An 18616-nucleotide genomic window follows, 5' to 3' on the forward strand; every position below is an offset into this window, starting at 1 on the left:
ATTTTCTGTAATTTTACTTGTAATCTAACATACCATCAAATTAAAATACAATACCACTGTGATAAGGTGTTGGAAAAACTGAATTTCTTTATTTTGCAGATTCTATTTTCTCTCGATATAGTTTCTAATTTACCAAACATGATTTTCTTAGGTCAAATACTGTATATTGATATATATTGAGGATAAGCAGCCTGGAAAACTGATGGATTGATGGTTGCAATACAATGTGCCATGCAATGCGATCTTTGTTTGACTCTATGTATGCCATGATTTATTGAGCTTGAGTGACGGCTTCCGCCCACAGTCCCTGCAGCGCTGTATTCGTGATCCTGCCCACATTTCCAAAGAGCCACTCAGCACAAATGTCAATCATGCCACCACCAGCTGACAAACAAGGCAAAAAATAGGGCTTTCAAAATTTCATCAGAATCAGCTTTATTGGCCAAGTGTGTAACAACGCACCAGGAATTTGTCTCTGGCAGTCGGTGCCGCCCTGATTCGATAATCAGAACAAAAAACAAAGTAACAAGAACAAAGAACAAGAGACATTCAGTTAATAGGAATGATTTCTTTTAAGAATCACAGATGTGGAAGATGCATTCTTCTTCATTTAGAACAGTTAAGCGTGCATCACCGCCCCACATTATGTTAAGCTTGTAAAGAGTGCTCTTACCCGTTTGTGGTTCCCGTGATGGACCGGCGCAATGCCAATTGTGCAAAGGGAGCAGTTTGAAGTGACGAGTTGAGCGATAGTCTACAGAATATATTACTAATACTAATACTGATTGGACCAGCAGGATTTGAGGGTGTGTCCCAACAACACACAACAATGGCACAAGGTAAAAAATAGTAGGTTTGATGATCAAGAATTTAATGACTTAATTGCCAGAGGGAAAAAACTGTTTGAATGCCTGCTAGTTTTGACTTGCATTGATCGGTAGCGCCTATCCGACGAAAGGAGCTGGAACGTGGACAGATGATTTGGGTTTGTATTTTTGAAAGACCATTCTGTGTGCAGTTTATTTTGTGAGAATGTTACGTTGTGATCACCAAATGTTTCGTGGTATTTTAAAATAAAGCATGAGAAGACTTTCAGAGACAAAGCACATAGAGCAGAGTCAATTGAACGTGTTGTGTCCAGGTATGGTAAACAAGCTACTTCCCTTGAAATTTTTACCACTATTGTAATTCACAGGATAGAAGAAAGCATCGCACATTGTATTGGAAACCATGGAAAGTCAGATGTGTTTCATGTAGATAAGTTGCAAGTGTATTTTGTGTCATAATTTAACTTTGCATTTGGGCTGAATGGAACACTAGCTGAGAAGAAAATTGCAAACAAGAACTCCAGGTCACAAAGGCTGCCGATGCCTGATCAAGATTGTATTTGGAAAATAATCAGCCGCTGCATTTGACAGGGCAGAAATTGAACTTTAAGCGGAACATGTCCAATGTGCTGAAGCCACAATGATTTGGATTTGCCTGATTGAATGCAGAATTTTAGTCCCAAACTGTAATTGTGAATATCAGCGGCAATGTTCCATCTAAGATGCGCATGTGCACAATTGCGCACTGCTAATATGGTCTCTGTGCACAGACATTCTGCATTGCACCCCAAAAAATGAAAATCCAACCCAGATTTTAAGTATAACCTACAACTATTCAGTTTGTACCATTTTGTCAATCGCGATGTGATTCAATGAGTAAGAGGTTGCTAGCTGCAACATCCATCCAATTCACATACGTACTAACACAGCAGGTCAACGCTGTTGACTATGATAGTGTCCCGATGCATCCGGGATGTTGTACTTTCGGTCACGACGCACAGCTCATACCACTTCAGTGACCTCAACCCCAGAAATAGAAGAGCCCGTCTCAGAGCACCTAGACTCAGCTTCCTCGTGGGAGGGCGTGTTGGTGGATTTGAGGAGGTCTTCGAAGTATTCTCCCCACCGACTCACAACACCCCGACTTGAGGTCAACAGCGCCCCGTCTCCACTAAAGACAGTGTTGACAGTGCACTGCTTCCCCGTCCTGAGACGACAGACGGTGGACCAGAATTTCCTCAAAGCCGTCATGAACTCATTTTCCATGGCCTCACCGAACTCCTCCCATGCCCAGATTTTTGCCACAGCAACCACCGAAGCTGCCTTCCGCTTGGCCAGCCACTACCTATCACCTGACTCGGCAGTCCCACAGGCCAGAAATGCCTGATAGGACTCCTTCTTGAGCTTGACAGCATCCCTCACTGTTGGTGTCCACCAACGTGTTCATGGGTTTCTGCCACGACAGGCACCGACCACCTTACGGCCACAGCTCCAGTCGGCCGCCTCAGTAACTGGACGGGAGCAAAGTTATTTCGGAGGTGGGAGTTAAAATTCCTTCTGGTAGGAGAATCCGTTAGCCGTTCCCAGCAGACCCTCACAATACGTTTGGGCCTGCCACAATGGACTGGCATCTTCACCCAACCATTGGAGCCAACTCACCACCAGGTGGTAATCAGTTGACAGCTCCGCCCCTCTCTGAGTATCCAAGATATGCGGTCACAAGTCTGATGACATGACCACAAAGTCAATCATCGAACTGCGATCTAGGGTGTCCTGGTGCCAGTTGGACATGTGAACACCCTTCTGCCTGAACATTTTGTTTATTATGCACAATCCGCGATGAGCACAGAAGTCCAGTAAAAGAACACCATATGAGTGCTGATCGGAGGGGCCGTTCTTTCCAATCGCGTCCTTCCATGTCTCACTGTCATTGCCCACGTGGGCATTGAAGTCCCCAAGCAGAATGATGGAATCACCAGAGGGGGCGGTTTCCAGCACTCCTTCTAAGGAAAAGGGTGGGTACTCTGAACTGCTATTTGGTGCATAAGCACAAACAACAGTCAGGACCCATTGCCCTACCTGCAGTTGGAGGGAGGCTACCCTCTCATCCACCGGGGTAAACCCCAACATACAAGCCCCGAGCCGGGGCTCAATAAGTATACCCACACCTGCTCGGCGTCTCTCCCTGAGGGCAACTCCAGAGTTGAACTGAGTCCAACCCCTCTCAAAAGGAGTGGTGCCAGAGCCCAAGCGATGCATCGAGGTGAGTCCAACTATATCTAGTCAGACATTTTCGGGCTACTTCCCTGCCAAAGAGGTGGGATTCCATGTCCCTAGAGCTAGTTTCTCTTGCCAGGGATCGGATCACCAAGGTCCCCACCCTTGGCCACCGCCCAACTCACTTCGCACCCCACCCCTCTGGCCCCTCTCACAGGTGGTGAGCCCATGGGAGGAGGACCCATTTTACCCTTTCGGGCTGTGCTCGGCCGAGCCTATTGGGTGCAGGCCAGGCCACCAGGCGCTCGCCTTTGAGCCCCACCTTCAGGCCTCGCTCCAAAGGGGGGGCTCGGTGGCCCACGTCCGGGCAAAGGAAGTTACGCCTTTGAATTTGTTTATTCAATCAATCAAATAGTGCAGGAAGAGACGGTGTATAATGTTAAGAGGCCACATTGGCACACCCTCATCAAGAATGAAAGCACAGACAAAAATACAAAAAGCTAGCTCTGTATTTTAAATACAGTAACTCTTTCTCGTGGTTAATGGCAGAGACTAATAAAGGCCCGCTTTGATCAAAAAATGATTTATTGCCTATGACGTCATATTTGTCTTTGATCAAAAAATTATTTGACATATCCATTTCCTGTCAAAATGATGGTTGTCTATGACATATCCGGCTCTTATAAAAATTATTGTCTATGAGGTCATCCCTTGTCACGCAGCCGGCGCACGTGTTTGTCGACATCACTTGTAGGGACACATGCCAACTGAGTTCGCCTCCGTTAACAAAGAGTAGCATCGTCTGAGAACAAAATGGGTTCACATCCGTTGAAAACAAGGTGAGCTTATGTTTCCTGGCATTGTTGGGGTGTGAGATCATGTTCGGGGGTGTCTGTAGTAACAAAGGGAAACGATGGTTTATCATCTCGTCAAGAAAAAAACAACAGTGGTCCAACAGTTTTATCCTCATAGGGGCAGATCATCATGGTATTCCTTCCGTCAAAAAGGTCTTATCAAAACAGATGCGAAGGTGGCAATTCTCTGAATCATAAATATGTCAAGTGCGCTGACAATATTTAAAAATATATGTTTTAAAACCTCATTTGGGCAATAAAAAACAGCATTGTGGCTAAGGGTACTTTTCTCATGGGTGCTATTAACACCAGCATTGTACCCCCAACAAGACCACCTTCTATAAGCTCTTATCAAAACACATATCCAACTGTGAAAGTGTGTGTGCCTGTGTTTTACTACAATTACTATATGATACTTGCCAACAGCGAAAATATGTCCATTAGTAACAGGTTTAGAATTAATTTCCAACTCGTCTAACAACATTATCCTTTAAAAAGAAATGGCTTCCAAATTATGTGATTTGAAAAGAATAATGCAAGTACCAGGATGCTGGAGTGTATGTCGCTGTTTTGCAACTCCCACAAATACCATGGACTACCCTCCTCCGAGCCAATTTATTGTTCTTTTCAATGCAGGGATAAAAAAAAATAATAATAATGCTGACATAATAGTTGAAGAATTGCACTGTCATGCCAATTAAAGTGGAGCAACACAGCAGGTAAGAAACCACTTACATGCGTAGTTTACTGCCATGTTGTAGTGATAAGATAAGCAAATTAAAAGGTGAATGACTTTGTAAAAGCATGCCCATGACCCTGCTTATTACACACTAAGCCAATGAGCTTCTTATCAACAATACTTTTATACACTTGTAATTATAGTTTATATTTTTAATAACCATAAATTTCAGTCATTATGATGCACCTACTACATTGTTAAGCTTTGGCCCTTATTATTTAAGTGGCAACACACGATCATATAGCTGAAATATTCCAGTCTGCCACAAACAGTCAATCCAATATTAGTCATGGAATTTTGAATTGAGTAGCTGGAAAGTCATTGAAAATTCATGGAATTTTGATTCTCTGGAAGTGTAAGAACCCTGTATTCGCTCTCCTGTTTTGCTTTGAATGCTGTTTTGCAGTGCTTAATGTGCTTCTATTGACTTGCGTTGGCTTTATTTGCTTACGGTAGTTTCTTTATCGACTTACAGTTGCTCTATTTATCACGTGTTTGAGTTTGTTACATTTCGGACCGCTCTAAGGAAATAAAAAAAAGAGGATTCGTGGAGATTTGGTTAAAACTGGGTGGAGATTGTGAGAGAGACACGTCCCGCGTTCTCCTCGGGAGGAAAAGTTCCTCTTCTCAGGAGGGGGCGCCACACCAGTGAAATGGAAGTGATGCAACAGTGCCAACACAATAACGTGCCACGGGCATTCGGTGCTACACGAGAAGACCATGCGGTTGCTTTGTGACTTTCTGTACTGCAATAAAAAATGTTATGTTATGGTTTAACAAGACACTTGTAGTGTTGTAAATTTTGTCTCAAGTGGGCAATGTATAAAAGCTGTGCTGTTGATTAACATTCTGGTATCCACACGGCAGCCCCAGCAGAACGGAAGTGATGTCAAAACAAGGCATTGCGGGCATTCGATGCTATACAAGAAGACGTGTTTGGTATGTGACTTTCTGTACTGCAATAAAAACGTTATTTTATTGTTTAACTAGAAACGTGTCATTTTTATCTTAAGTGGGAAAAGTATAAATGCTGTACTGTTGATTGAACATTCTGGCACCCACATGGCAGCTTCAGCAGAAGTCTGAGTGTTGAATGGCAAATATACAGTGATATAATACAGGAAGTGTTTTAAAATGTATAATTATATTATACATTTATAATACTGTATATATTATATTTATAAGGTTTTATCATTAAAGATTTGACTTAATACCTATTTTTGTCTCATCTGCAAAGTACAAAAACTGTTTACATATTTTAAACATTCTGGTACCGACATAAACATACATCCCCGCTACTTTGCGGATTTTCACTTTTTGCGGGTGGTTTTGGTAACAATTAACCGAAAAACAAGAACGATGAATGCACCTCATTTTGGCATCGACATTTGGCTACTGTGTAGCAACCCTTCACTGCAAGAGGACAGCCTGGAGAGTGTTCTGTGGAAATGTCCTGCATGAGAATCTCTACAAGTGCTCAGACTACCTATAATGATACTATTATTATAAATTCTAGTTCTGAGAAGTCTGACTGCAATGAAGAGGCTACCCTAGCTCTCCTTACCCAACAGCTGATGACTGATGAGAGTACTCAGGTTTTCCTTAACCCGTTTGTTGACGGCGCTGAGGAGGCGACTCAAGACTTTCCTAACCCTAGCTGTGACTTTCCTAACCCTGGTTGTTGATGTTAGCGAGCAGACTACTTAGGATTTCCTTGCCCCAACTCCAACCATGGGAGAGCTGACCTCTCCTTAGATGACTGTTGATGAGCCGACCGAATCTTATGTCTTCATCAACTGACTGTGACAAGGAGGTGACTGAAGTCTACCTTACCCCTCCTAAAGATCAAGGTATGCAGTCTTCACTGGTTCGATCTTCACCATTGCTTACTTCTTCATGGGGTGATGATGAAGGCCCAGAGCAACTCAGTTGGTTCAAAACAATATAGTTATCTATGTCTAGCTGTGTACACATGGAGCCAGTAAAACAACATCACATGAGGAACTGCGGAACCGGGATAACTGTTAAATCTGAAGGTAGAACTTTTAGAAGTAATATTCGGTACATATGCAAAACAAAACTGCCAACCCAACCCTCATCGTTCTGTTTACAGACACCGTAAGACACTGACAGACCGATTGATTTGTCTTACAAACTATCGAATTTCCAAACTCTTAGAATCAAAAGTACAACCCTCTATCCTTTCCCAGACCCTTATGCTTATCAAGTCTAAGAAAAATGCTTTCACACATTATTAACCACCTATTACTACACAATATTTATCCAATGATTTTATACACTTGAATCTTACTCTTTTTATATAGAATGATTTGTTAAGCTCTTTCAAGATTGTTTTATGATGTTTGTGTCACCTGAATGTTCAATAAAACAGGTTGAAGATGCATCTGTGTCATAATAAACACTTGGACACAATTTACTACAACATCGTATCTGATCATGAGTGAGAAGAGGTGAATGAAGAAGATAAAGATTGTGTTGACCGTCTCCACACATCTGTGCAGGAAAAAATGGGGAGAAAAGTAAATGGCGATAAAATCAGCTCAGATCAAAGCCTTTATATCAGAACAGGACGCTTACACCCTGCATAAACCCGCTAGAATTAATTTCCCCATAAACAGCGTTTGTACCGAGAGCGCTGCATGAGTTTCAAGCAGATGTATGCAATATAAAGGCCTTGGGGGAGTACAATGATGGATTTAAATCTTAGCTAACGGTCATAGATGTGTTTCCTAAAATGGCTTTTGTATGCGTGTTGAAGGACAAGACGACTCTTGAGGTAGTCAAAACTTTCGAAGTTATCCTACCCATTAGCGGTAAGCCCAAAAATTTACAAACCAATGCTGGAAAAGGGTTCTTTAATCAAATACTCTACTGGCCAACTGTGTAAAAACACACAAGGAATCTTTCTCTGGCAGTCGATGCTGCCCTGGTATGACATACAGAACAAAGAACAACAAAGCAACAAGATCAAAGAACAAGAGACATTTTTATTTATAGGAACTATTCCTTATAAGAGTCGTGCAAGATGCAAAATCTTCATTTAGAACAGGTAACATATGTGTCAACGTCCCACATTGTGTAAAGCTTGTACAGAGTCTCTTTTCCCATCGCGGTTCCCGTAATAGACCAGTGCAATGACAGTTGTGCAAAGGGAGCAGGTTAAAGTGACGACTCGTGTGATAGTCTACAAAATATATTACTAATACTAATATGGATTGAACCAGCAGGATCAGAGTCAGTGTCCCAACAATGGCACAGGGCAGAAAATGGTAAATTTGCTGATTTATTTAATGACTTCATTGCCAGAGGGAAAAAACAGTTCGAATGCCTGCTAGTTTTGACTTGCATTTAACTGTAGCCCTTTCCCGACAGAAGGAGCTGAAAGGGCTGGTGGCCAGGATGTGGAGGATCCAAATGGATCCTGCCTGCTCTGGACCTAGTTCGTGTAAGTCCCAAATAGTGGGTAGAGTGGAGCCGATAATCCATACAGCTATTTTTAGCGTCCGTTGAGTATGAGTTTGTGCTTTTTCGTGGCTTTGATGGAGGTACACAGTTCTGTTTAGATGACCCCTGTGTAGAACTGTCTTCGCAGCTCATATGACAAACCATACTTCCCCAGGAGCCACAAGAAGTACATCCTTTGTTGGGCTTTTTTGAGGATGGAGTTGATGTTCGTCCACCACTTAAGGTCCTTTGAGACTCTTAATTCTCAAAAACTTGAAGGTCTCGACAGTTGCCACAAGACAGTTGGACTGCGTCAGGGGCACCTGTTGTGAAGGATGCTTCCTGAAGTCCACAATCATCTCTACAGTTTTTAGCGTGTTGAACACCAGGTTGTGTTACCCACACCAAAGCTCTAGTCTCGCCACTTCCTGTCGATATGCAGAGTCATCAGTCTTTGATTGTACCGATGTCCGTGGTGTCATCTGCGAACTTCAGGATTTTGACAGTCAGATGCCACGATTTCAGAGTTTTACGAAAAAACACTATCCATTTTGCTACGCCCCACAACTTCAGAAAGTGAAGATATCAAAAAGACCGTGCATTTCTTGTGGAGAAGATTTTCAAAAGACATAGCATCAGAGGTCAAAGACAATTTCTTATACAGTGGTATCTCCAGTTACGAAATTAATCTGTTCTGGATGTCGTGTCATAATGTGAAACTTTCATAAATAGAAATGCATTTTACATGTAAATAGCCTTAATCTGTTACAAGACCCCTGTTCACCATTGTACCATCATGATGGCAAATCAAATTGAATTACGTTCACGATTAACAGATGGAAGTCTCAACGCTTGCATGAAGCTCAGTCTAACGACGTATGAAACAGACGATAAAGCAACCAGCAAAACCATGCAGCACCGGAAGTACTATTGTACGAAAAGTGTTGGTTTCTACATGAATGCGCAAATACACACGTACTTACTGTATTCCTGTTTTGAGATTACATTTTAAAATATTTGGCTTTTATGGCTCTCTCAGTCAAAAAGGTTCCCGACCCCTGTCATAAACCATCCATAATTTTGACAAGAGCTGGATATGTCAGAAGTTAATTTTTGATCAAAGCCAAAGACGACATCTTCTTTTCCTTTCAGCTTGTCCTGTGACGGGTCGCCACAGTGTGTCTTTTTTTAGGGTTAGGGTGAGGGTTAGGGTTAGGGTCATCTCATTTCTAACCTTATCCAACCTGCTCACCCCGAGAGAGAACCCCAACATTATAATTTTCTGCCACCTCCAGCTTTGCTTCCTGTCTTCTCTTCAGTGCCACCCTCTCGAATCCGTACATCAAGGCTGACCTCTTCTGTCACATAACACACCAGACACCCTTCACCAGCTGTTCCAATCTGCTTGGACCCATTTCTTCACTTCTTTACCACACTCACCATTGCTCTGGATTGTTGAAGTTTTGAAAATTTTGACCTGCTTCTTTTCCTATCGGCTTGTCCCGTGAGGGGTCGCCACAGTATGTCATCTTTTTCCAGCTAAGATTATCTCCTGCTTCTTCCACTCGAACACCAACTGTCCTCATGTCTTCACTCACAACATCCATTAACCTTCTCTTTGGTCTTCCTCTTGCTCTTTTGCCTGGCAGCTCCATCCTCGGCACCCTTCTTCCAATATACTCACTCTCTCATCTCTGGACATGTCCAAACCATCGAAGTCTGCTTTCTCGAACCTTGTCTCCATAACATCCAACTTTGGCTGTCTCAAAGATGAGCTCATTTCTAATCCTATCCAACCTGCTTACTCCGAGCTAGAACCTCAACATCTTCATTTCTGCCACCTCCAGTTCTGCTACCTGTTGTCTCTGCAGTTCCACCATCTCTAATCCATACATAACGGCCAGCCTCACCACTGTTTTATAAAGTTTGCCCTTCATCCTAGCAGAGACTCTTCTGTCACATAACACACCAGACACCTTCAGCCAGCTGTTTCTTTCCTGCAACAGTTGCCTGACCGTGATCGGGAAATGCAGGGGAGATGCCTTGGTGGCGTGAACAATAAAGTATGAAGCACCGGTTTGCTGCTCAAAAGGTTTTATTAGATCCTTCAAGCATTCAGCATTGTGTCTTCTCTTAAAACACCACTCCTGCCCTGTTGCCCTCGCTAAACTTGAAAACAGTACTCACTAGCAACTGCTCGCGTATCCCTTCTCATTCTCACTGCTTTACACACATGGCGCAGTCCCATCTCTCTCTTTCACTGGTTTTAAACAATCCAAAAATTAAATGCAATTCTCGAGGCGCAGTCTGCCTTCCGTTAGGTCAAAAAGGGCCAGCCTCGTTCTATGAAACAGATAAAAGGATAAAGTTCTTTTTGTCCTTTTCTCTCTCTCTCTCTCTCTCTCTCGCTCGCTCGCATGCACACACACACGATGGCAGAGAGAGAAGTTCACTCATCTGCATTATTGCCACATCTTCTTTTTCCTTCAGATTGTCCCGTGAGGGGTCACCACAGCACCTCATCTTTTTTTCTATCTAAGCCTACCTCCTGCATCTTCCTCTAACACCAACTGCTCTTATGTCTTCCCTCACAACATCAATAAACCTTCTCTATGGTCTTCCTCTCACTCTTTTGCCTGGCAGCTACATCCTCAGCAACCTACCAATATTTCTCACTCTCTCGCCTCTGGACATGTCCAAACCATCGAAGTCTACATCCAGCTTTGGCTGTCCCTGTAATTAGCACATTTCTGATCCTATCCAACCTGCTCATTCCTAGAGAGAACTTCAACATCTTCATTTCTGCCATCTCCAGCTTTGCTTCCTGTTGTCTCTAAAGTGGCACCATCTCTCATCCGTACATCATAGCTGGCCTCACAACTGATTTATAAACTTTGCCCTTCATTCTACCAGAAACTCTTCTGTCACATAATACACCAGACACGTTCCGCTAGCTGTTCCTATCTGCTTGGACCCCTTTCTTCACTTACTGACCACACTCACCATTGCTCTGGATTGTTGACCCCCAGGTATTTGAAGTAATCCACCCTGGCTATCCCTTCTAGTTGGAGCCTCACTCCTCCTCCTCCACCGCTCTAGTTCATGCACATATATTTTTTTACTTCGGCTAATCTTCATTCCTATCCTTTTCAGTGCATCCCTCCATCTTTCTCATTGTTCCTCCACCTCCTCCCTGCTTTCACTGCAGATCACAATGTCATCTGCAAACCTAATGGTCCAAGGGGATTCCAGTCTAACCTCATCTGTCACCCTATCCATTACCACAGCAAACAGGAAGTGGCTCAGAGCTGATCTCAGATGGAGTCCCACCTCTACCTTAAATTCATCCTCTTCAGTGCCTTTCTAACTTCCCCCTTTCTGATCATTGCTACTTCTTGGTCCTTCACACCTGCCTCGTCTACTCTTCCTTCTCTCTCATTTTCTACATTCATCAACTTCTCAAAGTATTCTTTCCATCTATTCAGCATACATTTCCATCTAATCCTTAGTCACACTTACCTGCTGCACATCCTTCCAATCTCCATCCCTCTGTCTGACCAACCTGTAGAGATCCGTTTTTTCCTTCTTTCGTGTCCAACCTGGCGTACATGTCGTCATATGCCTCTTGATTAGCCTTCGCTACCTCTACCTTTGCCCTACGTCACATCTCAGTGCATTTCATTCACCTCTTCTCAGTCCTCTGTGTCCCACTTCTTCAACATTCATCCTTTCACAGCTTCCACCACATGGTTCTCAGCTCTACCTTTGTCTTCTTAATCTTCCTACCCACCAACAGAGTTATCTTACACACCACCATTCTATGGTGTTGAGCTACACTCTCTCCTACCACTACTTTACTGTCAGGAACCTCCTTCAGTTTACATCGTCTGCACATAATATAATCCACCTGTGTGCTTCTACCTCCGCTCCGTTCCCACCTCTTCTCAAAGTGTTCACTTCTGCCGTTTCCATCCTTTTTGCCTGTTTCATTCACCCACATGTCCATTGAAATCTGCACCAATCACAACTCTCTCTCTCTCTCTCTCAGATGCTCAGGACTACTTCGTCTAGTTCCTTCCAGAATTTCTCATTCAACTCTGTCACATCCAACCTGTGGGGCATAGCCACTAATCACATTATATATAACACCCCCAATTTCATGTTTCAGCCTCATCAGTCGATCTGATACTCTTTTCACCTGGTTGGTGATGGTTGGGCTCCTCCACGGCTCACCTTTGTCACTGATTTTGTTCATAACTTTAATGGAGAAAATTTCTAGGAGCAGGCAAGGTGTAGAAGGGGTCCAGTTTTGCGGCCTCAGAATTGCATCTCTCCTTTTTGGAGATCATGTGGTTCTGTTGTCTTCATCAAACCATGATCTCTACCTCTCACTGGAGCAGTTCACAGCCGAGTATAAATTGGCTCGGTTTAAAATTAGCACCTCCAAATTTGAGATCATGGTCCTCAGTCAGAACAGGATAGCATAACCTCTCCGGGTCCAGGATAAGATCCTGCCCAACAAGAGGAGCTTAAGTATGGAAGGGAAGAATGGAGTGGGAGCTCAACAGGCAGATTTGTGCAATATCTGCAGCGATGCAGACAACGCTTTTCTGTGTCGGGTCGCAGGCGTAGTAGCTTCATCAGGGAAATCCAGACGTTCCTTTCCACAGCCACTCAATCCAGTTCTTCTGGAGGGATCACGAGGTGTCCCCAGGCCAGGAAGGAGACATAATCTCTCCAACGTGTCCTGGGTTGTCCCCGGGGTCTCTTTCCGGTGGGAATTTTCCAGAACACCTCACCCACGAGGCGTCCAGGAGGCATACGAATCAGATGCCTCAGTCACCTCATCTGGCTCCTCTCAATGCGGAGGAGCAGCGGCTTGACACTGAGACCCTCCTGGATGACCGAACTTCTCATTTATCTCTAAGGGAGAGCCCGGACACCCTGCAGAGGAAACTCATTTTGGCCGCTTGTATCCGGGATTCTGTTTTTTCAGTCACGACACACAGCTCGTGACCATAGGTGAAGGTAGGAACTTATTGACTGGTGAATTGAAAGCTTCGCCTTTCGACTTAACTCCCTCTTTACCACAACGGATCAATAACAAGTACACATCTGTGGATGGTGGACCAGAATTTTCTCAAAGCCATCTTGAAGTCATTCTCCATGACCTCACTGAACTCCTCCCATGCTGCAGAACAGCATCAACTAGGACTCAATGTCCCCTGCTTTCCCCAGAACACGAGCAAAGTTCTTTCAGCGACTACCGAAGCTGAATTCTCCTTGGCCAGCCAGTACTTCTCAGCTGAACCAGGAGTTCCACAGCCCAGACAGCATGAAACCAAATAAATTCATGTGCCACTTAAACATTACATACACCCCAAGCATGCTGATAAGCCGCTGGATTTTTTTGTTTTTTTTTTGTTTGGGATAACGTGCCGAATATTGCCGACAATTATTCCACTTTGTGAATGTTCCTTCAGTAAACCAGCGAGCACTATTAGCATCGTACAAGGTAGCATACCAAAATTTCTCAGTTCAAAAAGACCTACACTATAGTAGATTTATTCATTTTTGCTGAGTAAGTTGAAGTGTTTTATATATAGCATTCCTGAGTTAATGTTGCTTAACTGAATTTGAAGTTATTGATTTTATTTAATTTTATTTTTCACTATCAAATGGTGCAATAAGTCAGTCAAAAATGTTTAGTTTAAACAAGGATTTTTTTTCATTTTAGAAAAATTGATGCGCTTAATATCTTTTCCGTCAAAGTCTAAAAACAATGTTAAAGAAGTTTCTATATGTTTTAAGTTAAACTATTAATTTCCAGTTTAGTTTTGGTTTTCTTTCATGTTAATTAGGATACAATGTTATGCAGAGCTGTACATATAAAATCTTTATAGACAAATTATATTTATAGTTGCAGGGGGGCCGAATTGTTTTCCTCTTGCTATTGGGGCGTGACAGAAAATAACTGAGAAGAACTCCTCTACACAAATGGCTGCACCTCAAGGCACTCAGGTGTCAAACTCCTGAAGTTCACAGATGACACCACAGCCATCAGCCTCATCAAAGACAGCGACAAATCTGCATATTGACAGGTAGTGGCGAGACTGGAGCTTTGGAAAGCCTAACACAGAGTGGCGTTGAACACGCTAAAGACTGTAGGAATGATTGTGGACTTCAGGAGGCATCCTTCACCAGAGCTCCCCTGACACTGTCCAGCTGTCTTGTGTCAACCTCCAAGTTTTTGGTCTCAACTTTCTTGGTCACGTCTCCCAAGACCTGAAGTGGGAGACGAACATCAAATCCATCCTCAGAATAAGCCTGAAAAGGATGTACTCCTTGCGGCTCCTGAGGAAGCACGGCCTGTCACGAGAGCTGCTGAGACAATTCTACACAGTGGTCATCAAATTAGTTCTGTCTACCTCCATCACAGTTTGGTTTGGGGCTGCCACAAAAAAGGAAAAGCTCTGACTGTCATGGATAATAAATACCACTCAACGGATTGTCAGCACCACCTTACCCAATCTTGAAGACTTGCACACCACTCAAACTAGGACCAAAACTGGCAGCATCCTTTCGGACCATCCAGCTCCTTCCGTCAAAACTAGCAGGCATTCAAATAAGTTTTTCCCTCTTCTAACTAAGGCATTATGTTTTTGATCAGTGAACCTACTATTTTTCTGCATTGCACTGTTGTTGGGACACACTCTCACATCCTACTGGTCCAATCAGTATTAGTACTCTTAACTGCTTCAAATGCTAGAAGATTCTGCATCTTACATAACTGTGACTCTTATTTCCCATTAATTGAATGTCTATTGTTCTTCGTTCTTGTTTTTTTGTTGTTCTTCTCAGTACTCAACATGAATGTCATAACAGGGTGGCACTGACTGCCGGAGACAGATTCCTTGTGTGTTGCTACATATTTGGCCATTAAAGCTGATTCTGATTCACTTCACTTACACTTCATCAGTTCATTCCGTGTGTGTGCGCACACGTTTGTGTAGTGTGTGAACATATATGTACACACACACACAGTGGAGACGGAAAATCTGCAGACCCACTTAAATGTATCCATTTTATTGCAGGCATTTTGTTGAAATCCTTTATCTTTTTCATTAATGTCCACACAAAAATTCAAACTGCCAGGGAAACAATGGGATTGTTTACATTTTTGCTAATTTATGAAAAAAATAACTGAAATATCATGCGGCCATAAGTTCAGTGTTACCTCTACTTACGAATGTCTCTACCAACGAAAAATTCAGGTTACAAAAAGCCTCCAGAAAAATTTTGTCTCTTGTTACAAAAGAAATTCAGGATATGGAAGGAAAAAAATGGTGCTGAATTCCACCAAACGTAAGCATCTTGTACTCTATCTTGGTTTGAAAGTCGTGCGGTAGAGCAGCTCTGGAATTTTGTAATTTTTTGTGGAATTAAGTTGAATGCGTGCCTCCTCCTCTGTTCCCCACGATGCCTTATCACTCACCATTCTCTATCCATCGTAGCTCGACGCCAAAGGTAAATGAACATATTTTTTTCTTATTCTTACATTATATACACTTTGAATGCTTATTTTTAAGGTAAATGAACATAATTTTGTATTATTATTTACATTATGGACACTTGGAATGTTTATTTCTGGCGACGGTGGGGGGTCAGGGGGGGTTGGAACAGAGGGTATTTACATGTAAAAAGCGTTTCTACTTACGAAAAATTACAATTACCAAACGACTTCCAGAACAGATTAATTTCGTAAGTAGAGATATCACTGTATTCAGACTGTGACACACATATTTAACTCCAATTCTGTCTGTCCATTTCTTCTGATCATCCTTGCGATTGTTCTACACTTAATTGGAGTCTGGGTGTGTACAACACTGGTTGGACTTAATTAGGAAAGGCACATACCTGTCTATATAAACCCTTATAGCTCACCGTGCATGTCAGTGCAAATGAAAATCATGAGGTCAAAGTAACTTCCTGAAGAGTTTATAAACAGAATTGAGGCAAGGCACAGGTCTTGCCAAAGTTAAAAAAAAAAAAAACTGCCTCACTCAAGGGACATAAGAGCAAATTCTTGTCCATAGTCCTTAAATGGAAGCTTTTTGGCTTAAGAACCCTTCCTAGAGTTGGCTGTCCTTCCAAACTCAGCAATCGGGGGAGGTAAAGAAGATCCCAAAGATCACTGTGGCTGAGCTTCAGAGATTCAGTTGGGAGATGGGAGACAGCTATGAATATCAACCATCAATGCTGCCCTCCACCAGTTGAGGTTTTATGGCCGATTGGCTCAACAGCCTATCCTCAGTGCAAGACACATGAAAGCCCGCATGGAGTTTTCTTTAAAAAAAAAAAAATAATAAACACCTGAAGGACTCCAAGGTGATGAGAAAAAAGATTCTTTGGTCTGATGAGCTCAAGATGGAAATTTTTGGCATTTCTTCTAAGTGGTATTTGTGGCGAAAAACAGGAACAGCTCATCATCTATTCAATGCAGTCCGAACAGTGAAGCATGGTGGTGGCAGCAGCATGCTGTCCCCTTGTATTTTGTGGTTGAAATCGAAGGAAAAATGAATTCAGCCAAGTACAGGCATATCGGACAAAAACTTTCTTCAGAGTGCTCAGAACATTGGACTGGGCCAAAGGTTCACCTTCCAACAACCTGAAGCACACAGCTAAAATAATGGAGTGCCTTCAGAAGTCTGTGACTGTTCTTGAATAGCCCAACCTGATTCCTAACTTAAACCACATTGAGCATCTCTGGAGAGACCTGAAAATGGAATGTCGACCAACATTCACCATCCAACCTGACAGAACTGAAGAGGATCTGCAAGGAGGAATTTCCTATGATCCCCGAATCCAGGTGTGAGAAAACCTTTGCATCATTCCCTGAAAGACCATTAGCTCAAAAGGGTACTTCTATTCAATACTGTACAATGAGTCTGATTACTGATGGCTATGTAATATTGTTTTGTTTTTCTTTTGTGTGTGTGAATGTTTTCAAATCCAGGTTAAAAACTTTTTTTTCTCATGGATTTTAGAGTACTTCCACTTTTCAATGATATTTCTTTGACTTTTTTTAATTGTACTTTTTATTTTCAAATCTTTTTTTCTTTGTATTGGAATAATTTTAATCATGTGAAGCAACCTTGTATATGAATTGCAGTTTCCAAATAAATTTGCTTTGCTTTTAATTAATCTGCAAAAATATTCAACTTTTTTTCTGTCAAAATGGAGTGCCAAGGGTACATTAATGAGGAAAAAAAATTGTTGACTTTGGCAACTGGCTGCAAAAGATTGGCTGGCACCCATTTCAGGGTGTATCCCGCCTCCTGCTCAATGACAGCTGGGATAGGCTCCAGGACTCCTTCAACCCTCGCGAGGATAAGAAAATGAGTGGATGGATGGGTGGATGGCTACAATAGAACAAAGTGGGGAAAAAAAATTCAGGCTTGAATACTTCCTGTTTCCACTGTGTGTGCATGTGTGTGTGTTTGTGTTAGGTGTGGGACATAATTTTAAAACTCTAATTAATCTGAGGCTGTGTAATTATTCTCAAATCACATTTTAGTTGTATAATATTTGGCCTTTTTTTTAAACGAAATAGGGGAAAAACATGTGTTGGTGGTAACTGGTGCTTGGGAGATTAATTTTTGTTTCAGGCTTCGTCCAGGTACGGTGTAGTTTTATTTACCAGATAGAGTTAAATCTAATTAATATGGACTGGATGAAGTCGCCAGGAAGGAAGCCCGCGTTGCTTCCGGTTTGACGTAAATGATGAAGATTAATTGCTGATCAGTCTCATAAACCTAAAAAGGGTTGTTACATTAAATCAATTTACAGTACGTTCTCCATTACGGTCACACGTCGATTGCCCTTACTCAAACGCAAAAACGACGATGCACATAGAGAAATTTATTGTTTTAATGGAAACTAACAGGTGAATCCACATGATGTACAACAGAACTGAAGACAGATTAACCTTGGTTTCGTAAGATGAGTTGTGGGGAAACAATTGGGGGAGGTACTCAGTGAACGTGGGGTGGCCGGCTGTGTAGTAGGATTCACTGCTCTGGTTAGTTTAACCCCAATATACATCAATCTGTCCTTTTAGTCGGACGTAAGGCTCCAGTTCCAAGCATTGACCAAGGTCGAGGAATGCAGGTTGAGCATCAGAGTTCAGGCAGAGGGAAACAGCGGCTCTTAGAAGGGTCATAGCGGGCACGTGGTGGCCGTTTGTATAATGATAATGCATAAGATAATATAAGTATAAGATAATGCAGCAAAATCGAAAGCTTGAAATCATTTTTATATTTTTGTAATGATTAATCATGCATAACTGACATTCTTTGTATTATAGTAACTCTGGTAAATGCCTTGTCTTCTACCCCAGATGTGACTATCAGTGCACCAGACGAACATTCCATCATGACATATGTAGCACAGTTCCTTGAGCACTTCCCTGCCATAGAGGAGGTAAAAAAAAAGTCTTAACATGCATGTCTGTT

At 42.4% G+C, this 18616-nt stretch overlaps 1 protein-coding gene across 11 annotated transcripts in view; it reads left to right on the forward strand.

Moving 5' to 3' along the window:
* Positions 1–18616, forward strand: part of LOC133513829 (calmin-like) — a 107189-nt gene that overhangs the window by 49167 nt on the left and 39406 nt on the right. For 10 of the 11 annotated variants that reach the window (XM_061844959.1, XM_061844952.1, XM_061844950.1 and 7 more), the window contains one exon: positions 18502–18584. In XM_061844959.1, the coding sequence (XP_061700943.1) occupies positions 18502–18584 (83 nt within the window). Of the gene's footprint in view, positions 1–4115; positions 4618–18501; positions 18585–18616 lie in introns of those variants that run through there. The other variant, XM_061844958.1, reaches the window with a different exon arrangement.

This window comes from Syngnathoides biaculeatus, chromosome 15 (assembly GCF_019802595.1).
Source record: "Syngnathoides biaculeatus isolate LvHL_M chromosome 15, ASM1980259v1, whole genome shotgun sequence".
NCBI classification, from domain to species: domain Eukaryota; kingdom Metazoa; phylum Chordata; class Actinopteri; order Syngnathiformes; family Syngnathidae; genus Syngnathoides; species Syngnathoides biaculeatus.